This window comes from Neomonachus schauinslandi, chromosome 4, assembly GCF_002201575.2.
Source record: "Neomonachus schauinslandi chromosome 4, ASM220157v2, whole genome shotgun sequence".
Taxonomy (NCBI): domain Eukaryota; kingdom Metazoa; phylum Chordata; class Mammalia; order Carnivora; family Phocidae; genus Neomonachus; species Neomonachus schauinslandi.
In genome coordinates this window covers 122395222-122422134 of record NC_058406.1, presented here as the reverse complement: position 1 = coordinate 122422134, position 26913 = coordinate 122395222, and the positions used below count along the sequence as shown (strand labels likewise).

Sequence of the window (26913 nt, the reverse complement as noted above, 5' to 3'; positions counted from 1 at the left end):
TGGAGGGATTTCGATGATCACAAATCCTGTGTGCCAAGAAGTGTTTCCCAAAGATCTGGTATAAATCTGTAGTCAGGGTTATTGGTCTGGCATCTTTGTTGCAAAGATTCTGCTTTAACCAATAAATTCTATATTTTTAAGTTAAATTTTTCCTGAAATGGATGTATTCTACAGAAGCTTTTATTCTTTTTTTTTTTTTTTAAGATTTTATTTATTTATTTGACAGAGAGATAGAGCCAGAGAACACAAATGGAGAGAATGACAGAGGGAGAGGGATAAGCAGGCTCTGCACTGAGCAAGGAGCCCGATGCGGGCCTCAATCCCAGGACCCTGGGATCACGACCTGAGCTGAAGGCATATGCTTAACCATCTGAGCCACTCAGATGCCCCAGAAGCTTTTATTCTTAACTAGATTTTTCTTCTTCTCTTTTGTTTCTGATGCTTTAGTGGGCTGGTCATGCTAACTTCTTTGTGAATTTATCAGGTATTATCGTGGTTCTGTGGAACAAGAAATCAAAAATTTTTCCCAGGTATCATCTCTCACTAAAGGGATTTTCTGAAGCATTCTTTTACCTTTGTTTTTGTTCTTATTAACGTCTACATTTTAGAACAAAAGGTAATGTATCATACATATGAAAATATTGGCGTTAACAGTTTCTTGAGACCTACTGAGAAACTTAAGCTTTCATCCCATTTTAAAAAGATCCCTGGGGTGCCTGGGTGGCTCAGTCGGTTAAGCGTCTGCCTTCAGCTCAGGTCATGATCCCAGGGTCCTGGGATCGAGCCCTGAGTCTGCTCCTTGTTCAGTAGGGAGCCTGCTTCTCCCTCTCCCTCTGCCGCTCCCCCTGCTTGTGTGCTCTCTCTCTCTCTCTGTCAAATAACTAAATAAATAATCTTAAAAAAAATAGGTAAAAAGATCCCTAACCCTCAGACCTGCTCTATCTGGTAATTACTTTCATGAAGGTACAGATTTCTGGTCCTCCAGCTTTTAAAAACTGCTTCTGGACGTCCTTCATTCAACTAAGTTTAACCTATCTAGTCTCCTGATTTTATGTTGTGAAAACTCTACGTTTTAGGCACCTAGTGACAATGAGTGATATATAACACTAACACATTGGGAGGAAAAGATAATGGGGCATGAGAAGAAGGAGGGGGAGAGAGAAATTGTTTGATTAGAGAGAGTGAGGGGCTGGTGGAGCCATGAGCCCCACAGGAGAGTAGTTTACACAGCCAGGGGCCCCGGAAGCTTTGTCTCCCTACTCTGGGCTCCTGTGCTCTTGAGGATCATTCCTTAATTTGACAGGCTGTCCTCAAGAGACTTGCGCAGATTTCTGCTTTCACTCAACTCTAGAGACCACCAGGACACTCCTCATTTCACTTTCCTCCTTTTGAGTACGGTGGCTTACTTTTGGTAGGCTGGATTAAAAGCCCCAAATATTACTACAAATACTTGTCTATACCTGGTCTGTTGAAATACAGTATTTTGAGTCTTCAATTTATTGGACCCGATGAAATGAATTCTCTGTTGACATTTTGTCAGAATTTATCTCTTGTTTGCTTTTAAAATTGTATGTACCTAAATTTAATGAATCATTTTTTTAGTTACACCTGATTTTTAGCTTGTATAATAAATACTAATATCTTTAAAACGTAAAAGAACTGCTATAACTCTGCGTGTGCATTTAGAAAATCTGATGAGGTTTGGTTTTTTTGGTTGAAAGATTCTGGCATCATTATTGAATAGTAACAGAAGCTGCCAGCTTGACAGTTACTTCTTTTCATGGAATTCACTAGAGCTTACTGACGTCATCCAGACTGGAAGGCATGGTCTCTCTGCCAATATCAGACAAGATGTAATACAAGGAATATGTTCTTTTTACAGTTTTTTTTTTTTTTTTTCGCATGTCCACGTAAATGCAGTTCTTTCCATTTTCTTTTACTTCTGGCACGTGGTAATGTTCCAGTCCGTGTAAATGTGTTTTACCCATTATCTAGCGCTTTGTATTCATTTTAGCACTTTACTCCACCCTATACTAGGGCAGCAAGGGAACTTGTCAGGGTATTTATATTGTAGCCTAAAAGCTTTGAACTTTTCTAGGCTTTTAGTCTTACTCTTATCTTTTTGTTCCTGGCCTCTGGCAGCCTCTGGTCCATGGCATCAAGTTGCCTAAAACCGTATCTTCCACCGGTTAGATTTTATAGGGTCCCCCTTGTAGTTCTCTAAGTATAATCTGAAACTATTAACCAAATGCAGCCTGGTTGCTGCCCTTCTGCTGAGCTAACTGTCTCATGTTGTCTTTATTGTAACGACTCACTATGAAAACATAAAAACTCCTTAAACTTTCCCTTAGATCCTCATGTGTGTTTGATTTGGGGTTGTTTCCTGTCTTCCTAACAGGGCTGTGTTAGACTTCAGTACTTGTTTTGTACTGTTATATAATCAGAAAGAACATCTGATTCTGTGTGTATTTTGAGTTTAAGAGCTCATGTCTTACTGATTTTATGGTCTTAGATTATCTCAGTCTTTAATATATAGTAACACACAACGGTAGATCGTATTATATTCGGTAGCTTTTCCTGCTTCTTCCCTTTAAGCCCGTAAAAGTTGTTGCTTGGTGTTTCCCTCAACCATGACTTTTTCTTTGTTACAGTCTTTTTCCTATTATCTTTCCTACTGTACCACCTGGCCAGTACTTTACTATTTACAAGCGTATTTTCTTCAGCCATTTGTTTGATCTGCTAATGTAGCTATTCATCACGTGTAATTTAGTCTCATTACAAATGTAAGCATTCCAGCCTCTACTTACAGCTGTGGTATTGTAGACTAAGGTCATATTTTGTCTGGGATTTCTATTAAATTTTAGTTTGTTCCCAATCATTCGTCTTGAAATCATATCTATAGTATGTAATGTAAACAACGTATCTATAATAGTTCACGAAGATATCACAGGAAACTATTATCTTTTTTTTCCCTTGCCTTTTTATCGTGACTGTTCCTACTTCCTGTAACAATCCCCTTATGAAGCTTGTAGAGAGGAGCACTGCTCTGTTGAATTGAATTAGGAAACAGAGCACTCTGCCCCACATGTGTGCATTTTTAAAAATTTACCTAGTTTCCAGGTGATTGTGAAATGTCTACCTTTGAAAACCACTGATTTTTGTTGCTTCGTTGCCCCAAATTGATGGAATATTCTGTCCCCTAGATATCTTTTTGAACTTCATAGCACAAATTAAGGAACTAATATGGACTGGACCTTAATCTTAATGAAGTTTAATAGTAGTTTAATTCTAACTGTGCTTGGGAGAACTGGGGGAATAGGAGATTTAACTTTAGGCTTTATTTTGTATGTCACACAGTACGTCTTTGTGTACTTTCTTTTCTTTCTCAGTTCACTAAGAAGGTAATTAAAAATGTAATCAATAAGGAGCTATGTTCAAATCCTGAGTTTGAACATTAGAGAGATCCAACATATCACATATCTTAATATGGAAATGCCTAATCCAGAACAATAGTAAGAATAATCTTTAAAAGAGTTTTATATCAATTATTGTATCAAATCCTGTCAAAGTGAACATTGAATTCCATAAACTAGTTTATAAGAATTGCTTAAGGGAAAGAATATTTATTATACAGCTTATTCTCATGTTAACATTGATCTGACTTTAAGTTATGAGTAACATGTTTATTTCTTTGATTTGTATTGAAGCTTGGACTACTTATATACTCATTTTAAAGTAATGAAATTGGGGGCACGTGGGTGGCTTAGTCGGTGAGCATCCGACTCTTGATCTTGGCTCAGGTCTTGATCTCATGGTCGTGAGTTCAAGCCCCACGTTGGGCTCTGCACTGGGCATGGAGCCTGCTTAAATACATACATACATACATACACACACACATACATACATAAAAAATAAAGTAATGAAATTGTATGCATATTGAAATCTTTTAAATGTGTGCATTTATTTCTATATATAAAAGTATGCAGTTGTCTTCAGGATGAAGTTATGCTGTCATGAACAATAAATTTGGTTTTGTTAAAATAAGTAGTGTGAAGTCATGTGTTTAAAAATATTTGAACTTGAAACTAATGTTACAGGTCAGTTATACCTCAACTAAAAAAATATTTGAAATCTATGATAATTATAGCCGTTCATGTTGAAGTGTTTATTCTTTCCCAGAAAGATATATTGTATGTATTATCTCAGTTAATTTTCACAACAGTCCTTTGTGGCCTATTTTATGGTGAGAAGACTGTAAAGACCTTAAATCATGGGCGCCTGGGTGGCTCAGTTGGTTAAGCGACTGCCTTCGGCTCAGGTCATGATCCTGGAGTCTCTGGATCGAGTCCCGCATCGGGCTCCCTGCTCGGCAGGGAGCCTGCTTCTGCCTCTGACCCTCCCCCCTCTCATGTGCTCTCTCTCTCTCATTCTCTCTGTCTCAAATAAATAAATAAAATCTTTAAAAAAAAAAAAGACCTTAAATCATAACTTTCCTAATGTCACGAAACTAGTAAAAGTGGCAGAGCTGGGATTCAGACTCAGGTGTGTGACTCCCAAGCCCATGCATTTATCCACTCCGCTGTGCTGCTTCTCCATATCAGCACATACTCCTTACTCTACTAAAGACTTCACCGTGGCTTTATTCACCCAGCTCTTTTTTTCCCCATGTGTCCACACAGGCTGAATATAAATATTCTTCCAAGAAAAGTCTTCCCAGAGACGTTGATAAATGTAATTATTCAGTATTAACACTAGGCTTTCAGATACGGCTATATTTGTGTGTGTGTGTGTGTGTTTAGGAAAATTAAAGGGAGGTTAGAATATAGAATGTCTTCAGTTTTTTTTATTGAATTACCATTCCATGACATTGCCCTAGACTTGAGTTGGAACTGAATTTAAAAAAAACATTCTTTAGGGGCCCTTGGGTGGCTCAGTTGTTAAGCATCTGCCTTCGGCTCAGGCAGGTCATGATCCTGGGGTCCTGGGATCGAGGCCCACATCACGGGAGGCCTGCTTCTCCCTCTCCCACTCACCCTGCTTGTGTTCCCTTTCTTGCTGTGTCTCTATCAAATAAATAAATAAAATCTTTAAAAAATAAATAAAAAACATTCTTTAAATAATCTTCAAGGATAATTCATGATTACATGCATCTAAGTTGATATTTACGTTTTTAAGGTGGCAGATATAGTGACTACAGGGCTCCCTCTTGTGGACCACTAAAGCAAGTAGTGATCAGGTCTCAAGATCCCAAGACTTTTCTGTTAAAAACCTCTTTTGTCTCAGAACTAAGTATCAGTGATGTCCTTTGCCGTGTGACTGGGCTGAGAGAGAAGAGAGTCTGGTGACTGTCGGGAGTAAGACTGCTCAACGTGTGTGATTCTCCAGCCCTTTGGTTTCCTTAACCTCTTGCTTGTATTTCCTGTCTACTTCCTAATATTAGGGGAAAACATTGCTTCTAAATGTGCCTGCTATCCCACATTTCATTTTTTTGGCCCAGAGAATCTAAGAATGGATGGCTGGAAGTAACTCCCATGAACATTCAGTAACAACACTCATTTAGTTTTTTGGAGGCTGATTAGTTTGTTCATGGTCACATAGTGAGGTAATGTGATATTTTAGAAGAGAACCAGCAGAGCTAACAGCTCTTTAATAGTAACTTGATTAATTCAGTGAGCCCTGTTGGCTTTCTAAGCTGGATTGGAATGTAGGTAACCATGTAAACTAGAACAAGCCTGGGACTTAAAATAAATAGTCCTAGCCTGGTGGAAGCTGGGCTTTAATAAAGACAGTTTTAATCTATTGTGTATTATGCTGGGAAATAAATAATGGCATGCCTCAAGTTACAGAATGAGCTTATGACGGTATTGGTAGTAGGGCCAGATTTTATGTAACATGGTCAGAGGGTGAGCTTTTTAGTAATTGTCTGAATGAAGGGTACTAATCAAATTCTCACAGTCACTCATTCCTGTTTCTAGTTCCCATGTAACCTTTTTCATATATCCCTAAATGATAACTACTTATTCAACTTGATATCCCTTTTTTCTCTGTAGTGCTCTTTTCTTGTTTCAGCGTAAGAATTTTACTTCTAATCATTATAGGGAATCCATTTGTGTATGTGTGTGTGCAAGGGGGAAGAATGGGAGGGGAGCAAACCTGACGAAACTGAAAATTTCCATCTTAAAATGACATCAGCATGTTTCATCCTTGATTTATAGTCACTGATCCCTTTTCTTAGATCATATTTTGGAAGCTATCCTAGGACAGTTCTGGAAGTCTCTCTAATTTTCTTTTAGAAAACTTACTTTCCAGTTTGGCAGTGTGTTTTAGAAGCCATTGAAATGTGCTCCTACGTGCTTGTTTACTTCTGAGGGTTTTTTCCAACTAGGATGTGTGTGAAGATTTAGTTATAAGAATGTTTATTACAGAATTGTAAGAAAAGTAAAAGTTAGAAATAGCCTAAATCAAAAAGATTAAGTAATTATGATAATTTCATATTTTAGAATAATACATAGCTAGTAAAAATGTTGGTACTTGTGTTATTGACTTGGAAAGATGTTCATGAATTTGTAAGTAAAAAAAATTACCATGAATTGTCTTGGAGAAAAGAAAAACTATATATACATGTGCATATAGAAAATGATTCATAGAAAAATATCTGGAGTGCCAGACTGTTAAACATTGGTTGTTTCTATACAGATAAGTCCTCCCATGCAAATTCTCCCCATTTTCAAGCTTTGGTTGAGCAGAACAGATGGCTTAGGGCAGCTACTCCCAGAAAGGACCAAGAAAAACACATCTTTTAGAAGAAAGGGTCAGATGTCACTCAAAATGACAGGGTAGGAAGATCGAGGTGTTTATCTCTCTACCAAAACAACCACTAAACTAGAGAAAAAGACCAGAGTCTACTATTTCAGGTTTCTGGATCCTGATTGGACACTTAAAACAACCTTGGGGAGTACTTGATGAAGGCAGAGGCTGCTATTTGGCCGTTCATACACAAACCAGTGATCATTCCCCATTCTTGAGCCCCCTTAGCTGTGGGGACAGTGGCCTATGTTCCTGGAGGGGCTTGCTGAAGCCAGGGTAGGCACTGGGGACTTTGTTCTCCAAAACTTTGGAGTTGCATGTTTAAGTCAGTCTGTCAGATCCCTGAGTGGTAGGCGCAGACATTTGCCTTCGTTTCAGCCTTACAACTGCAGAGATTTCAACCAGCAGTGTCTACTGGAAGATTTAAAGAATCTGTTCCTCCCCTCCACTCCCCCTTTTGGAGCCACACATTTAAGGAAATCTGTGTCGGGTCACTGTGTTGGCTGACTGCAGATAATGGATCAGGAACTTCAGTGACCACACACAACAAGGAACACACAAAGGCAGATAGATGTGCAAAGGTGAAAATAGTGTGGAAGTCAAAACAGATGGCTTCAGCCTACAACAAGCAAAAGTAAGCAGTACTGGAGGAACGAGACATTAGATTTCCAGTTACCCCAGTTTAATAGAATGTCCACTTCTCAAAAAAGAAAAAAAACAAAACTATAAAACATACAAAGAAACCAGAAAGTATGGCCCATACATACAGCAACAAGAGAATTTCACAGAAGCCATCCCTGAGGAAGCCCAGACATTAGAATTACTAGTGAGAAATGTTAAATCAAGTGTCTTAAATGCTTAAAGCAAACCATGGACAAAGAACTAAAGGCAATCAGGAAAACATTGTATGAACAAAACCAGAATCTCAATAGATAGAAATTATAAAAAGGAACCAAACAAATTCTGGGGCTGAAAAGTATAATAACTGAAATGAAAAAATTCACTAGAGGGATTCAATAATAGATTTGGGTAGGCAGAAGGATCAGTGAACTTGAAGATAAGACCACTGAAATGATTCAAACTGAGAAGCAGGAAAAAAAAAAAAAGAATGAAGAAAAATGAACAGAGCCCAATAAAATGGTGGGAGATCATTGTATGTACCAAGATATGAATCATAGGAGTCCCAGTAACAGGAAGAAGAAAGGAGCAGAAAAAGTATTTGAGAAATAAAGGTGGAAAACTTTGTAAATCTGATGAAGACATGAAATACACATCTAAGCTCAGTGCAGAATAAACTCAGAGATCCACATTGAGACGTAATATAGTCAAATTGTTGAAACCCAAAGACAGAATTTTGAAAGCAGCAAAAGAGAAGCAATTTGTCATAACAGGGGATCCTCAATAAAATTAACAACTGATTTCTCATTATAGAAACCTTGGAAGACAGAAGGGGGTAAGATGACGTATTTAGAATCCTGAAGGAGAGGGGACTGTCCACCAGGAATTCTATAGCTGGCAAAACTGTCCTTCATGAATGAAGAAGAGATAAATACATTTCCAGACAAAAGTTGAGAGAGTTCATTTGCAATAGACCTGTGCTATGAGAAATGCTAGAGGCAGTCCTTCAGGATGAAATGAAAGGACATTAGAGAATAACCTGAAACCATAAGAAATAAAGAACACCGGCAAGGGTAACTATATAGGTAAATATTAAAGCAGTATTGTTGTACTTCTGGTTTGTTACTCTTTTATAAATCTGTGTGTGTGTATACACAATGAGTAAAGATGCACTCTGACAATAACAAGATAAAAGGGAAGAGTTGGAGAGTATAGGAGTGGAGTGTTTGTACAATAAGTTGGTACTATGCAAACTAGGTTGTTATAAGTTGAAGACGTTAATTGTAATGCCCAAAAGAACTAAAAAATATACAGAGAAGGAAAGAAGAGGGAGTCAAAATGGTACACTACAAAAAAATTAGCTAAATGAAAAAAAGAGGCAATAATTGATGAATTAAGGAACAAAAAACATACAATATATACCCAAAATAATAGCAAAATGGCAGAAGTAAATCCTTCTTTATCAGTAGTCACCTTAAATGTAAATAGATTAAATTCTTCTACTTAAAAGCAGAGATTGGCAGACCTGAACTAAAAAAACCCACGGAGTCCATGTATATGCTGTGTAGAAGGGACTAACTTTAGGTATAAAGAAACAAAGGGGGGGTTGAAAGTAAAAAGATGGGAGTGATACTCCATGTAAATAGTAACCAAAAGAGAGCTGGGTGGCTGTATTATTGTCACACAAAGTAGACTTGGGGGGAAAAAAAAAAGATTACAAGAGATAAAGGACGTTGTACAATGATAAATACGTAAGAAGATACAAATTACAAATTCATAAATTATAAATTATAAACATATATACATTTAACCGCAGAACCCCAAAATATATGAAACACAAATTGACAGAATTGAAGGGAGAAACAGACAACTTTACGGTAATGGAGACTTTAATTCACATTTTCAATAATGAGTAGAACAATGAGACAGAAGATCAGTAAGGAATTAGAGGACCTGAACAGCACTGTAATCCAGTCAGACCTATCAGACGTACACAGAACACTCCACACAACAGCAGAATACATGTTCTTCTCAAATGCACACGGAACATTCTCCAGAATAGACCAGATGTTAGGCCACAAAAGAAGTCTTAAAACTTTTTTTTAGGGGCTTGCCCGGAAGTATAAGGTTAAATATTTTACTTGCCTCATCTGGTCTGTGATCTGGGTTGAGTAGGGGTAGGTGTACTCCCCCTGGGCCCAGCTACAGAAATAGCAGAGATCCATTTGTAAGAAGCAGACTGTCCCTTTGGCAGAAAAGGAGAGAGCCTTTTGGGTAAGGAAGCTAAGAGGGCTCCTCTACACTCTCTTAAGACTTTACTTCTATCCGGGCGCCTGGGTGGCTCAGTTGGTTAAGCGACTGCCTTCAGCTCAGGTCATGATCCAGGAGTCCTGGGATCGAGTCCCGCATCGGGCTCCCGGCTCGGCGGGAAGCCTGCTTCTCCCTCTGACCCTATCCCCTCTCATGCTGTTTCTCTCTCTCTCAAATAAATAAATAAAATCTTAAAAAAAAAAAAAAAAAAAAACTTCTATCCATATTAGGAGTGTGGTGTAGGGGTGCCTGGCTGGCTCAGTTGGAAGAGCAGGGGACTCTTGATCTCGGGATTGTGAGTTTGAGCCCCATGTTGGGTGTAGAGATTACTTAAAATCTTTAAAAAAAAAAAATGGTGTAGAGGGTTAGTCCACAAAAATTTAGCCCATTCAGTGATGATTCTTGTAAAAAAGAAACTGGCCCATCGGGTCCTTGAATTATGCAGAGCGGTAGAAGAGAGCAGCAGAACTTAGCAATGATTAAAGAGCAGCTCACAGAAAAATGCTACCTTTAAGCTGATGAAAATTGTGACCGAATTTTCTGCTACTCACTTAAAAACGTAAATGAAGCAGTAGCTTCACTGTGAAGCACAAATTGAAGAACTCAGGGACTAGGTAATAAATAAGGCAAGACAACGAAAGTAGTTGAAACCTGTATATTCAGAATCAAGAAATAGAAGCAAATGTTCAAGGGCACCTGCGTGGCTCAGTAGGTTAAGCATCTGCCTTCAGCTTGAGTCATGATCCCAGGGTCCTGGCATCAAGTCCCAGCGTTGGGCTCTCTGCTCAGCCGGGAGCCTGCTTCTCCCTCACCTCCCCGCTCATGCTCTCTCTTGCTATCTCTGTCTCTCTCAAATAAATAAATAAAAACTTAAAAAAAAAAAAAAGCAAATGTTTAAGTAGATCACAGAAATGAAGGCACTTGGTAGGAGCACAAGGTGTAGAATATGCACTAACCAAGGTTAACAGACACAGTGGGTAGGAATGAGAACAGCAGTCTGCAGCCAGCCCACCCTACAGACAAGATCAGTCTCGTCTGATCGCAGAAGCTAGGCAGGGTTGGGTGTGGTTAGTACTTGGATGGAAAAATGAGAAAGCAAACAAAACAAAACAAAAAGAATTGGAGAGAAAATGAGATACAGTTGACAGGTAAAGCCATTTCGACCTAACAGTTTAGTCTCTGAATAATAAAGCCAAAAGAGTGGAACACAAATATTTAGAGATACAATTCAAGAAAAGTCTTCAGAAGTAACAGAGTTAAATGTAAATATTGAAGGAGCACCCCTTATATCTGGGGAAAAGGACCCAGAATGATTAATAGGGGGGGCATATCCTCACAAAGTCATTGGACTTTAAGATCAAGAGAGATTGTGTGGATGGCCATGCCAAAAAACCACGTCCCTTGTAAGGGGGGGAAATAAAGGGTTTGCCTCAGACTTTGCAAATCTCAACGCCAGAAAGTAATGAATCAATGTGTTCATTTTCCTGCCTTCACTCAAAGAAGGAAAATGAGAGCCAAGATTTTATGTTTAGTCAAGCTGTCTGTCAAATACAAAGACTACCGAAAGAAGTTGTGAGCTACGTAGTTTTCATGAGCCCTGAAGAAAGTGCTAAAGGATGAACCTAAACAAACAAAAGATAAAAGTGAGGATTGGAATGAAAGAAAAAGTTTGTACTCTGCTAACAAACATTGGGAAACAAAAAGGGAGAGAAAGTAGGATACAGAGTGGTTTCCTCATGTGTGATAAAATATTAAAGGACGATATCCTAAACTGACAAATCAGGAAGTGGAAATATAAGCATATTTCACAAAATGAAGGTATTTTTGCAAATTTTAAAATTGTAGCAATGCTCTTCAGTAAAGGACTGGTTCAATAAATTATGGTTCATCCATATTATGGAATACTTTACAACCTCATGAAAGAATGAGGAAGGTCTCTGTGTACTGGTAGGGAAGGAGCTCCAAGAAAAATTAAAAAGCAAGGGTGCAGAACATACAATGGAATATGCTACCATTTATGTAAAAGAAGTAGAAAAATAGTGTATAATGATTTCATATATTTGACCAAACTCAGGAAGGATACACAGGAAACTTTAAGAAAAAGATTATCATTTTGGGGGAGGGCTTAGGAAGTAGCTGGATGGATGACTGGGTAGGGTTAGGTTTTTCACTGTGTTCTTTTCTATGTTTAACCTTCCCTCCCTCCGTCCCTCCTCCTCCCCTCCTCCTCGCTTTCTTTCCCTGGTTCTCTTCTTCCCATCTTGCTTCCTTTTCATTTTTCAGACATGTGAACACATGACATACTCAATAACTAGCCTAATAGAAAAATCAAATGTTCTCTTCCCCCCTCCCCCAAATTCTGGCTGTACATGAAGTCTTAGGCAAAGCTTTGGGGTAGTTTTAGTTGCAGTCTCTGTAGGGTCTTATGGGATTTTCAGTCTTCCACAATGTAATCTTCTTAAGTAATCTTCCCCAGGCCTTCTAGGTGAAGAAAACACTTTTCTCTGGATGATTTGCTGTTTCATCTGGATAGGTTCTCCCCTTTCTTAGGTTGTCTGTGAAATAATCAGTACTTGTTAAGGCTGGTTCTGTCGTTAAATGAAGCTCCGTTTCTGATGCTTTTTGTAGGTTATTTATGGGATTAGTCTTGCTGGATGGTGCTAGGCTCCTGTGAGAGAGCATTTCCCCTTGAGTCAGTGTCTAATATTCGTTCTCAACTTTATATGGTCAAACCAGAACTCTGGATAATGTGTACCAATTTCAGGACTCTGCGAAACAGGAAGACATGAATTATGTTTAGTTTTTGCTTTGGTTTGTTTTGTTTTGTTTCAGTTAAGGAAAATAAGATACCAGGAGGTTGTGTCTCGTCAGAAATTACCCAGAAAATGGGAGTAAAGCAGGCGGGTACAGCTGTGATCTTTTGAATAGGGCTCTGGCCTCCAGACTGCCAGATGTCTTAACCATTGACAGTGTGAATCCTGCTATGTTGATAGGAGGACTTAGCACAGTGCACTGAGTTATTGGGGTTTTCCCCTCAAATGAGGCTCATTTATTTTCTGGTCCTTGTGCAGCTGTCCTCCCAAAGAGATTCTCACATTTATCCCTGGGGTGCATGAGTTTGGCTATAGAATTTGAAAGTAGCGATGCCCCTGCTGTCAGTGTACACATGCGTGCACACACGTGCTCCCTGTGATGCACTGCACTTGCCGACGATAGAACTGTTGCCTTTTGTGTGTGATTTCAGATAAGTTGAAGGGAATGCTCAGGAAGTCATGCTCATGACCTTGAACTCTTTAGGTTACTTTTCCATAATGGATAGAATACATGTATTCTGCGGCATTTTCTAGAATTTTCTAAATGCTTTGGCTCTCACAGATTAATTGTGTTGCATTTCTACTTCAGTTTCTAAGGCTATATTTGTAAAATGGGGGTGATAATCTTGTCATCTTCATTTTACTGTTCTGATTACTGAATGGGATAGCCTACGTGTATGCACTTTTGTAAAACTGTAGGGTGCCTCATGAAAACAGAGATGGTAGTGCTAGTATCATATTAATTAGATCTCATCTGCTCCCCATATATTCGTACCATTCAACTCTGTCCCTTCCAGATTCACTCTTTTCTAAGAATAGCACTAGAAGGATCATATTAGGCATAAATTCTTGTACATTAGCTTTCCCCCCCGCCGTGTTTTTTTTTCTGCATGCTTTCATCTAAGTAGAGACAATTTTGAATAATTTTATACACAAATTTTTTACAATTAATAAATAATACTGTAAAGATTTTAACAAAAACGTAGGAGTCATAGTGTGGACATAGGCTTTATAAGCAAACAGTTCAGTGTTTTAAAATCCCCTTGCATCCTATATTGGCTGTGTGACCTTGGGCAAGTTACTTAATCTCTTGTAGATTCAGTGTTTTCATGTATAAAGTGAAGGATAATATTTATCTTTTGAGATTGTTAAGGACTAAATGAGGAACTTTTTGCAAAGCACTTGGGAACATTGTTTTCACAGAACTTAGTCTACCCTCATTTCCTCAAACTTGCTAATTCTAGTTCAAACATTATCACTTGATATTAATAGTTTTACCATTTTGGTTCCAGTCCTTTTCATGTAAGTTACATTGATAAAGATCAGAAATTTGACTCTACAGTTGTTCTAGATACTTCCTATTTTAGATTCACTGGAATGAAAAATGAGTACATTAGGAAAATTGTACATAACCATGTACATTATTTTATTTCTGGCTTATGTGAGTATATGGGAATCTGAAAACTCATCAGGTATTTCAAAAATAGGATGCATTTATTCAGTATATTTTTCACCTATCTACCTGATGCTGTTATTAGGCTTTGGAATAAAGAGATGGGAAAAAAGGTAGTTCTTGCCTACATTGGAGGTCGTCATTTATTAAAGGAGACAGGTAAATAAGCAGTTATAATCCAGTATCAGAAGTAGTCTGATGGAGGTGTGCACAGGGAGCTTTGAGAACCCAGGGCGGGGAGGTACTTCCCATTTCTCCAACATGGGGAGTGTGTGTGCAGGTGTCCAGGTTTGCCTCCCAGGAAAGGTGACACCTGAGTCAAATCTGGAGAGAGCTAGAACCTGGAGCATGAAGCCTTTTTTTCCAAACTAAGGAGATGGAGTTCATTTTAAGATGATGAGGAGCCAGTGGATACTTTTATTTAGAGCAACACGAATAGACTGGGAACTCAGGATAATTACCTTGAAGCATACTTCCAAGCAGTGGCTTCAACATCAATTTTATCATCATCTACATTGCAACCGTTTACTTAACTCATGTATACATTATCTCATTTAATCCAGCAGATATTCTTGCCATTATTTTATAGATAGGAAGACAAAGTACTAGAGGCCAATAGAGGAGTTACTGACTGGACACACGAGGGAGAATATGTTTGATTATCTGCCATTCTACATGGTGATTTTAAGCTACTCGAAGTTAAGATGAGAGGTGTAGAGTTGTTGATCCTTAGTCTCCATTTTCATGTGTTTTATATTATGAGCATTTCACTGAATTTAGTTTGATTCTAGAGTTTAAAGATAACGTGTGTTCCCTGGGAGATGGCTTTTAACCCAAGTCCATTACTTCATCTGGTACTTAAGGAAATTTTGGTTTGTTCTAAAACTAGAGAAAAAAAAAAAAATGGTTGTGTTAGACTTGCTCCTTTCTAGAGCTTTTCTATCTTACAGGATTTTTGTCCCTATCCTGTAGAACTCTTATAGAATAGAAATTAGTTAATTCTCCAGCCCATCTCCTTTTCCTCTCAGTAAAATTATCTTAGTATTTGAAATGATATCTCATTAGTATTAAACTTGGGACCTGGCTCCTCACTATGAAGGATAGTTTGAAACTAGGTTTTGTCTTTCTGTTCCATAATGTTTATACAGCATATTCAAGCAATAGAATGAGAGGTGATAATGCTTCAGAGTTAAAAAAAAAAAAAAAAAACTGATTATTAATCCAGCCACACTTTTCATTAGCTTTCTAACTGCTGTCAAAATTGACCATTTACCCCTTCGTTCCTAGTTCTTTAGTTGAAAATACAAATAAAGTATTTCTTCTCTCCTAGAAATGTGGTATGATTTATTTTTATTTGTGTATAACTAGAAAGGGGTAATACAAAGATAGTGTATGCACAATTTTGACTTGCTATACTCACCTTTTACTTCTTTTATTTCAGCTCAATCTGAAATTGAAGTTTCTGTGTCTGCAAGGAATATCAGAAGGTTACTAAGTTTCCAGCGGTATCTTAGATCTTCACGCTTTTTTCGTGGTACTACTGTTTCAAATTCTCTAAACATTTTAGATGATGATTATAATGGACAAGCCAAGGTGTGTATTGCTTTTTCAAGAAAACATTAATCTTTGATAAGTTTAATGAAGCCTTTTTCCCCCATGTGGTATTGAATTATCAGAAACTTCCTTAGTGGGGCGCCTGGGTGGCTCAGTAGTTAAGTGTCTGCCTTCAGCTCAGGTCATGATCCCAGGGTCCTGGGATCGAGCCCTGCATCGAGCCCTGCATCGAGCCCTGCATGGGGCTCCCTGCTCCGCGGGAAGCCTGCTTCTCCCTCTCCCACTCCCCCTGCTTGTGTTCCCTCTCTCGCTATGTCTCTCTCTGTCAAATAAATAAATAAAATCTTTAAAAAAAAAAAAAAAGAACCTTTCTTTGTATGCAAAAATCAGTTAAGCCCATTCTTCAGGTTTTTCCTTTAGAGCACATATTCATTTTATAAGTAGGGAAATTTCTGAAGTTAACTAAAATAGTGAAAATGTTTTCATTTATTATAACATTAAGTAACAAGTAGATCAGTAGAACATTAAACTATAAGATCACACAGACTCTTAACTCTGGGAAGAATATTATAGCTGTTCTGGTCTAATTTCTGTGTTCTGTAGGTAAGGAATCAATGGCCTGAAGAGCATCAGAGACTTGTTTGAGGTCACCTCCTGGGTAGAGGTACACCCAGCACAGGACGTTAGGCCTCATGACTTTCAGTCAAATGATTTTTCATAGTCCCTTCCATCACCGAGTTATTTTGAGGATTTATACGTTTTCTTTTTTCTTTTTTTTTTTTTATCTTATTCCTATTTTATTTTATTTTTTTATGAAGAAAACTATTTTTTTCTTATGTTCAATTATCCAGCATATAGTACATCATTAGTTTTTGATGTAGTGTTCAACAATTCATTAGTTGCATGTAACACCCAGTGCTCATCTCCACACGTGCCCTCCTTAATACCTATCGCCCGGTTACCCCATCCCCTACCCCTCCTCCCTTGTAACCCTCAGTTTGGTTCCCAGAGTCCAGAGTCTCTCATGATTTGTTTCCCTCTCTGATTTCTTCCCATTCAGTTTTCCCTCCCTTCCCCTGTGGTCTTCCGTGCTATTCCTTACGTTTTCTAATTAAACCCAGTGATTGTGAGCATTATTTTCTATTTATATAGTTTAAAAGAAAGGTCTTAATGAAGGTAGAGCTCAGATGAGCTTGTTTTTGACCAAATGAGTGTTTTAAATAATCTTATGTTTCTAGTATTTTTAAAATTATTTTTTGACTTAATATTTACAGGCCAGATTTTGTAAGTGTGTGTACGTAGGGCGAAGCACCTTCTTTACGATTACATTAAAGTGAAAAAAAACTGCTTCCCGGTTTGATGAAAGTACACCTTAATAGAAGGTGTTCATGCTTTCTTTAAATTTTAAAAAGTTTACATGTTATGCTTTTAAAAATGAGAATATTGATCTGTGTATGATTAGTTGTGAGTACTATCATAAGTAATAGTATTATTTATGTCAATTTATTGATAAATGTATACAACAGTGAACTTTCCACAAAAGTTTCAGGTTACAAATATATGGTTTAAAAATACAATCAATTTCATTTTGGGGTTGTGGGATTTATTTGCTCAACTGAAATACACATCAACTTAAAAATAAATGTAATAAATGCTGTTACTTATTATATAAAGAATATAAATAAATGGCTGCAAGTTGGGAGTGTTTTTTAAGAAAATGAATAACAAATAATTTAAGCATAGTGTAGTATAGCTGTCAAGTGCCTCGTTTCCAGAGTCAGACCACCTGATTTTAGATCCCAGCTCTGTTACTTTTTAGCTGCTCAAGTTAGTTATGTTTAGCCTGTTTCCCCATCTGTAAATGAGGATTGAAAACAATGCCTACTTCATAGTGTTGATATGAATAGTAAGAGTGAACTAGCACTTTTAACAGTATGGAATATAGTAAGTACTCAGGTATTATAACTTATTTTTACGAGACTTTTAAAATCTAGTTTCTAGACCATGCAGTGTATGAACCACACTTCCGTGGTATTAAATTATATTAGAATTCTTGAAAAGTTCATGGGAGTATAGCAGTGAATTGAAAGAAACATTAATCTTACCTGTACATTCATTAATTGGAAAGCAAAATAATATTTGGTTTTCCAAATGGAGCTTACATTTTGGATACTTTTTTGGAGTCGGCTGGAAAGGTCACGATTAAAAAGAATGATACTTAGCATTTCTTAGATCACTTTTCATTTTTACTCACTTCTCTATGGGCTATCTACAAAAGACAGACTGTTACTGAAATGAAATTACAGTAAGAATGTTTGGTTTTCATTTCAGTGTATGCTGGAAAAAGTTGGAAGTTGGAATTTTGATATCTTTCTATTTGATAGACTAACAAATGGTAAGTGAAGAATTTGACTTACTCACATTAATGTGTACTCTAGATTCTGCATTGATGGTACAGCCCCTGGTGGGTTGTTGCTTTCATTCCTTTAGGTTGTGAGCCCTCTGCTGGCAGAACACCATTTTGTCCCTTCTTTGGTGACTGATCTAGAAGCCCAGAGAATCACTCTCATCATTTTATTTTTTCATTACTCTTAGCAGTGATCAAAAGTTATAATCCTCACCCTAGCTAATGCTGCTATTATGAATAACCCAAAGTGAAATTGTTACCTAGTTCTTTATTTTTCTGTTTTGGTTTCTTTTGGATTGTGGCTATTTACAGTGCCATCTTCTGATACTGTATTCCAGTTTTGATAGCCACAGATATGTGGTAGATTAATGACATTTTGAGAGATATCCTTTCTTCCAACTTTGTGGTTCTCATGCTTTTCTTTCTCTGAACACTTGAGAGAGAGGACATATTCTAATCAGTGGTTCCTTCTGACACTGCTTCTCCATGGTTGGATGGGGATGAGCTTGTAGCTTCTTTAGGAGTCTTATCAGAATCTATAGAATATGAGTGGTTTGAAAACACCAGGTGATTCTAATCTGTTTACCCCCTCCTGTGTTTTGTTTTGTTTTGTTTTAGGGGTAGGGGTCATGTTTCCTTATTCTCTTTGGGAACAGGAAAAGGATTCCCTCTGGGAATCATTTTTATTTAGGATAAAATTTTTGGCATAAAAATGGTACATCTGGTTCAACTAGACTTTGTCCTTGTCTAAATATCTCTTTAATTTTTTTTTTTTTAAAGATTTTATTTATTTGAGAGAGAGAATGAGAAAGAGAGAGAGCAGGAGAAGGGGGAGGGTCAGAGGGAGAAGCAGACTCCCTGCCGAGCAGGGAGCCCGATGCGGGACTCGATCCCGGGACTCCAGGATCATGACCTGAGCCGAAGGCAGTCGCTTAACCAACTGAGCCACCCAGGCGCCCCTAAATATCTCTTTAATAAGTGAAGCAGAGTGGGCAGTACGTGGAGAGGAAGTCACTTCGGAGTGTTTAGAATGAAGTAATGAGGAAGTCACTTTGGAGTGTTTAGAATGAAGTAACAGCTAGGTAGTTCACTGCTGTATACTTTGAAATCACCATTCTCTTTCTTATTTTACTTTGGAATGAAGCTCATTTCATAAGGAAGCCAAATACAGAAAATGGACAAGCAGATACAACTTTATTCATCTTGAGAATCAATGAGGAACTAGCTTTTTGGAATTACTGTATGATTCCCCATAATCTGTGTGGCCCATGTAAGGTGAAAATAGCTTTGTAATCACCTTCCATTTGTCTGTGTGCCGTTGACAGAAAATAAATTCGACTGATTCTAGGCAAAATTGTAAAGACAATGAACTCTGCCTTATCAGCTTACCTCTCTCCTGCTACCCTGCCCTTTTGTTTTTGTTTTTTTCCTTTTCTGTTTCTCTTCCACCTCTCCTTTGCCCTTTGGTGACTGTTCTGTTCCTCTCCCTGCCCCCACTTTGGCATGTCGACACAGAAAATTTTCTAGTATCATTTACACAGTTGTCCTTCCCTTTTTAAAAAAAATGTGAAGTATCAGTTGACTCATCTAAGATCTGGGCAATTTCTTTTTTTCTAACTTAATGTGAATATTACTTCAGTTGTTACGTCAAAATAAATGTAAATAGAACAGTGCCACCCTTAAGTACCTTCAGAGTTTAGCCTTTTGTAAACTGTGATAGCTCATAGCCTATAATTAGTCTATTGGGACACTTGTCACTCATCGAAATAAGTGATTGTTCTCTAAACTTTATTTCTAAAAAGTACGTATCCTGCTAGTCCGGGATCTTGGGGATGAAAGTAGAGTGAGGTTGACAGTGTGTGGAATGGGCAGAATAGCTATTAGCTACATTAGTTAATTTAACACTTTGCTTTCACTTTAATCGTCTCATTACTTTTTGTGGAGTTGGCCAGATGGTTTCTTCTTAAGGTTGATTGTTAGGAGTTAGCTACCCACCTATGATTTTTACAGATGGTGATACACATACTCAGTTAAATACAGCCACCAAAAAGTTACAGGAATTCTGTCCATGAAGAGATATTATTGAGAAGCAAATGGGCAGAGGAGAAAATTTTTTTAATTTTCAAAATTTAATTAGAAGTGCTTTCCTTTTTTAAACTGCTTAGCTTGAAATGAATTCTGGGTGATATATGTATATGGTATCCAAGTATATAGTTTTCCTGTCTTGTTTATTGACCCAGTGCTTTCTGTTATTTCTTACTCTGGGCAATTCACCGGAGGACATTGTGGGAAGAGGCAAAACTCAGTGATTCCCACCAAGACAAATGGCCCCCAGCTTGCCCACTGCAAGGAAGAAAGTACTTGCCATCTGCTCTAGTACGTTCCTTTTATAGGAATGAGAGATTATGTGTGAAATAGCAAGATATGGTTTGTCACCCCTGAAATCTGTCTGGCATGTGAGGGACCCTTGTTGCCATCCTGTGTTATGGCCTTAATCTAGATGCCTTTTTTTCTTTTTCTTGTCTGATTGTTGTGGTCCATGCTTCCAGTACAGTGTTGAATAAAAGTGTCAAGAGTGGGCATCCTTGTTTTGTTCCTAATCTTAGAGGGAAAGCTTTCAGCTTTTCACCATTGAGTCTGATGTTACTTGTGGGTTTGTCGTATTTGGCCTTTTTTATAGAGGTATGTTCCTTCTATACTTGGTTTGTTGAGAGTTTTTATCATAAGTGGATGTTGAATTTTGTCTAATGGTTTCCCTGCATCTACTGAGGTGATAATATGATTTTTATCCTTTATTTTGTTAATGGGATGTATCATGTTGATTCATTTACAGATGTTGAACCATCCTTACATTCTGGAATAAAACCCACTTGATCGTGGCGTATGATCCTTTTAATATATTGTTGAGTTTGGTTTGGTAATATTTGGTTGAGCATTTTGCATAAATGTTCATCAAGAATATTAGACTGTAGTTTTCTTTTTTTGTAGTGTCTGTCTGGTTTTGGTGTCAGGGTGATGCTGGCCTTGTAGAATGAATACAGAAACATTCCTTTCTCTTTAATTTTTTGAAATAGTTTGAGAAGGATAGGTACTTCATCTTCTCTAAGTGTTTGGTAGAATTCACCTGTGAAACCATCTGGTCCTGGACTCGTTAGTTGGGGGTTTTTTGATTACTGATTCATTGTCAGTAATTGGACTGTTCAGATTTTCTGTTTCTTTGTGATTCAGTCTTAGAAGATTACATGTGTCTAGGAATTTATCCATTTCTTCTAGTTTGTCCAGTTTGTTGGCATATGCTTGTTTTATTAGTCTTGTAAAATCTGTATTGCTGTGGTGTCTGTTGATCTTCTCCTCTTTCATTTTTGATAGTATTTACTTGAGTCCTTTCTCTTTTTTTTTCTTGATGAGCCTGGCTAAAGGTTTATCAACTTTATTTATCATTTCAAAGAATCAGCTCTCAGGTTTATGAATGTTTTCTATTACTTTTTAAGTCCCATTTCATTTATTTCCACCCTGATCTTTATTATGTCCTTCCTTGTACTTTTTTTGGGCTTTGTTTTTGGGGCTTTGTTTTTTCCTCTTTTTCTCATTCCTTTAAGTGTAAGCTTAGATTGTTTCTTTGATATTTTGTCTTAGTGCTTTTGGTAGGCTTTATCACTATAAACTTCCCTTTCAGTACTGCTTTTGCTGTGTCTCTTATATTTTGGAACATTGTATTTTCATTTTCATTTGATTCAAGGTGTGTTTGAATTCCTCTTTGATTTTTTTCATTGACCCCTTGGCTGTTTATTAGCATGTTGTTTAGCCTCCACATGTTTGTGTTTTTTCCAGTTTCTTTTTCTTTCTTGTAATCTAGTTTCATACTCTTGTGGTTGGAAAAGATACTTGATATGATTTCAGTGTTCTTAAATTTATGGAGACTTATTTTGTGGCCTGACATGTGACCTATCCCGAGGAATACAGTGTTCCATGTTTACCTCAGAAGTGAATTCTGCTGTTTTTAGATGGAATGTTCTGTATATATATGATAAGTCCATCTGGTCTAAGGTGTCATTTAAGACCACTGTTTCCTTATTGATTTTCTGTCTGGATGACCTAGCTACTGATAATAAGTGGGGGGTACTAAAGTCCCCTACTAATATTGTATTACTGTTAATTTCTCCCTTTATGTCTGTTTATATTTGCTTTATATATAGGTGCTTCTATGTTGGGTGCATAGATATTTACTGTTTTTTTTATCCTCTTGTTGGATTGATCCCTTCATCATTATGTAATTCCCTTCTTGTCGCTTGTTACAGTTTTTATTTTAAAGTCTGTTTTGTCTGATACAAGTATTGCTACCCAAGCTTTTTTTCATTTCTATTTTCATGGAATATTTTTTCCATCCCTCGACTTCCAGTCTGTATATGTCTTTAGGTCTGAAATGAGCCTCTTGTAGGCTATATATAGATGGGTCTTGATTTGTTTATCCATTCAGTCACCCTGTTATTTGATTGGAACATTTGGTCCATTCACATTTGAAGTAATTGTTAAAAGGTATGTATTTATTGCCATTTTGTTGTTTTCTGGTTGTTTTATAGTTCTCAGTTTTTCTTCTGTTGCTGTCTTCCCTTTGATTTGATTACTTTCATTAGTGTTGTGTTTTTATTCCTTTTTCTTTATATTCTGTGTATCTCTTAGAAGTTTTTGGTTCATCATTACCATGAGGTTCATATATTACACATCATGTATATAGCAGTCTATTTTAAGATGACAGTCACTTAAGTTTGAACACATTCTAAAAGGACTACATTTCTACTCCCCCCCCCCACAACATTTTGTATTTTGTGTCATATTGTATATATTTCCTAAGTAAATATTGTAGATACAGTTGATTTTACTACTTTTGATTTTTAACCTTAATATAAGCTTTATAAGTGGCAGGTCCACTACCTTTCCTATGTTTGCTTTTACTAGTAAGACTTTTTTCCTTCATAATTTTCTTCTATTTTTTGACCTTTTCTTTCTGCTCAAAGAAACCCCCTTAACATTTCTTATAAGGCCTGTTTAGTGGTGATGAACTTTTTTAACTTTTGTTAAAACTTTAACTCTTTATCTTTCCCTCAGTTCTGAATGATGGCCTTGCTGGGTAGAGTATTCTTGCTTGTAGGTTTTTTTCCTTTCAGTACTTTGAATATATCATGCCACTCTCTTCTGGCCTGCAAAGTTTCTGCTGAAAAATCAGTTGGTAGTCTTATGGGGTTTCCTTTGTTCATAACTACTTGCTATACTCTTGCTGTTTTTAAGATTCTTTCTTCATCTTTAATTTTTGACATTTTAATTATTTGTCTTGGTGTCGACTTCCTTGGGCTCATCTTGTTTGGGACTCTCTTTGCTTCCTGGACCTAGATGTCTGTTTCCTTCTCCAAGTTAGGGAAGTTTTCAGCTATTATTTCTTCAAATAAGTTTTCTGCCCCTTCCTTTCTGTTTTCTCCTTCTGGGGCTCCTATCATGTGAATATTAGTATGCTTGATGTTGTCCCAGAGGTCCCTGAGACCTTTCTCATTTTTAATTTTTTTTTCATTATTGCTGTTCAGTTTAGATGGTTTCTACTACCCTGAATTTCACATCACTGATCTGTTCTTTTGCATAATCTAATCTGCTATTGATTCCCTCACTGTATTTTTCATTTTAATGTATTCTTCAGCTCTGATGCATTCTTTTTTATATTTTCTATCTCTGTTGAGTTCATCCACTTTTCTCTCAAGTTTGGTGAGCATCTTTATGACCATTACTTTGAACTCTTCATGAGGTAGATTGCTTATTTCCATTTCATTTAGTATTTTTTTAAGGTTTTGTCTTGTTCTTTCATTTGAAACATGTTCCTCTGTCTCTTCCTTTCCCTGCCTCTCTATTTTTGTTTGTATATATTAAGTAGATCAGCTGTGTCTCCTGGTCTTGAATATGTGGCCTTATGTAGCAGGCATCCTGTGGGGCCCAGTAGCACAGTATGCCCTGGTCACTGTAACCAGGAGCTCCAAGGGTTTCCCCTGTGTGGGCTACATGTGCCTTCCTTTGTGGCTGGATCATGACTAATATGGGGGGCAGGGCTAGCCCCCAGTGTGGCTGGCTGTGACTGTTGTGGGCGCACTTGTAGACGGGCCTGCAACCCCTGCTAGGGCAGGTGCCACTTTGGTGGGGTGCCAGTCCCACTATGTGCAACAGGATGGGAGCCACTTTGGAGGGGTGTCTGCCAGGGTGGGTAGGTTGGACTGGACTGGTCCACAGGGAAACACCTGGTCAGGTGAGTAGCCCTAGCAAGGTAGATAGTGTCAGAACTGGTGCCCGCCAGCATCAGGCCAGCTACACAGGAGGAGGGCAAGAAAAATGGTACCTTTCAGTGCTTCCATTCCTGGAGAAAGTTCCTACAGATCCCTGACCCTATTGCACAAGCCCTAAAATTAGTGAATTTCCTTAACTTATCGCCAAGTAGTCTTTAAACTCTTGCCTCTGTGCTAGTCTCAAACAAGGGAGTTTGTGTGCAGGCCCTTTAAGAGTGGAATCTTGGCTTCCCATAGTCCTCCAGCTCTCCTGGAATTAAGCTTTGCTGATTTTCAAAGCTTCTGGACCTAAGCCCTGCTGATTGTCAAAGCCAGATGTTATGGAGGGTTGTCTTCCTGGTGCAGATCCCCAGGGCAGTGGGTGCCTGATGTGGGGCTTGAACCCTTCACTTCTCAGGGAGGATCTCTATACCTATGATATTCCTCCTGCTTATGGGTCACCAAGCTGGGGGTGTAGGTTCTGACCAAACCACATCTCTGTTTCTCCTACCCTTCATGATGTGGCTTTTTCTTTATATCTTTAGCTGTGGAAGAGCTATTCTGCTAGTCTTCAGGTTGTTCTCAGAGACTTGCTCTATATGTACTTGTAGTTTTGGTGTATTCATTGCAAGAGGTGAGCTCAGGATCCTGCTACTCTGCCATTTTCAGCAATTCCTGCCTATTTTTAAATGGAGGTATAATTGATATATATAATATTATATTAGCTTTAAGTGTACAATGTATTGATTTAATATATGCATATATTTAAAACATTACAAAAAGTTTAACATCCATCACTGTACATAATTACAATTTTTTTCTTGTGATGAGAACTTGTAAAGTCTACTCCCTTAGCAACTTCCAGATATGCAATACAGTATCTTTATTTTATTGTTTTAAGTAGGCTCCATACCCAGCTTGGAGGCCAACACAGAGCTTGAACTCACAACCCTGAGGTCAAGACCTGAGTTGAGATCAAGAGTCAGACACTCAATTGACTGAGGCACCCAAGTGCCCCTGCAATGCAGTATTATTAATTATAGTCACCATGCTGTACGTAACATCCCCCAGACTTATTTTATAGCTGGAGATTTGTATCTTTTGACCCCCATCACTTATTTTGTCAACATTGCCAACCCTCGCCTCTGACAACCACCAGTTTATTCTCTGTATCCGTGAGCTTGGTTTTTTGTTTAAGATTCCACATATAAGTTAGATCATATGGTGTTTGTCTTTCTCTGTCTGAATTATTTCACTTAGCATAAGGCTCTTAAAATTAATCAATGTTGTTGCAAATGGCAAGATTTCCTTCATTTTTATGGCTGAATAATATTCCTTTGTATATGTATACCACATATTCTTTATCTGTTCATCTGTCTACAGACACTTAGGTTGCTTCCATAACGTGGTTATTGTAAATAATGCTGCACTGAACATAGGGGTGCATATATCTTTTTGAATTAGTGTTTCCTTTTCTTGGGATAAATACCCAGAGGCAGAATTGATAATATGTTAGTTCTCTTTTTTAATTCTTCGAGGATCCTCCTACTGTTCTTCGGAGTGGCTGCACCAATTTACCTTCCCCCGAACAGTGCAAGAGGGTTTCCTTTTCTCCACATCCTCACCAACAGTTGTTACTTCTTGTCTTTTTGATAATTTTTCTGACAGATGTAAGGTGATATCTCATTATGGTTTTGATTTGCCTTCCCTGATGATTAGTGATATTGAGCATCTTTTCATCCAAGTCTGGGCCATCTGTGGGTCTTCTTTGGAAAAATGTCTATTCATATCCTCTGCCTATTTTTTAACTGGATTGTTTGCTTGAACATACGTTGTGAAATATGAAGGCAAAGTTGGTTGTTACAGCAGTAATAACAGAAAGATAGCTCACTTCTTCACAAATGGTTCCAAAGCGCATGAGCTCCTGTTCATATCAATAGAGTGTTATCAGGATTTGAATGCATTTTAACATTTAGTTTCTTAAGAGGTTTAAAAAAATTTTTTTCATTTAAAACCTGATATGTCAGGTTTTTAAAGAAGAATATCTTTTGGTCTTCTGCATCTTTTCCAGGGTTTCTCATTCAGGTATTTTTCAGTTAATTTATATTTTTCCTCAGCCATGGGCTGCTGTTGACAGTTGTTTAGGCAGTTTTGGGTAATGAGTTTAGCCCAGTGGTCCTTTTTAATTCTTCATAAATGTTATTACTATAAATATGCAATGTGGGAATATTAAGTGCTTTATAGATTTTTGCAAGAATCATGGATTTCTTTAGAGAATACGAAAATCATGGTTATGTTATTGTTATTGTCTAAATGCTGACAATAAATTATAAGCTCGTAACTCTTTAAAACTTACATTTTTTAAAATTAAGTTAATTTTTTAGCATACATTTTTTAAGTAACGTATGTGTCCTATAGAGGAAATCTACGAAACCTCAAAGTATAATAGAAGGTATAAAAAATGGAGAGTCACATCTTGGAAGAGAAACTGACCATTGTAACAATGGTAGTTTTTCCAAATTTAATTTCTATACTAGTGTTGACTCCGTTGTCAGTGACAAAGGAGTGGAAGTTGAGGATGAGGTAGTCCCCACTGCATGTATCAGCTCTTTCGGAAAATTTAGTTATGTAGGGGAATAGAGAGGGTGACTC

General features: G+C 37.5%; 1 protein-coding gene across 2 annotated transcripts in view; it reads left to right on the top strand.

Moving 5' to 3' along the window:
• The window catches only part of PDE7A (phosphodiesterase 7A), a 117942-nt gene that overhangs the window by 72737 nt on the left and 18292 nt on the right, over positions 1-26913 (top strand). For both annotated transcript variants that reach the window (XM_021688160.2, XM_044914224.1), the window contains exons 4-5: positions 15443-15594; positions 17887-17950. In XM_021688160.2, coding sequence (XP_021543835.1) covers positions 15443-15594; positions 17887-17950 — 216 coding nt within the window. The remainder of the gene's footprint in view (positions 1-15442; positions 15595-17886; positions 17951-26913) is intronic.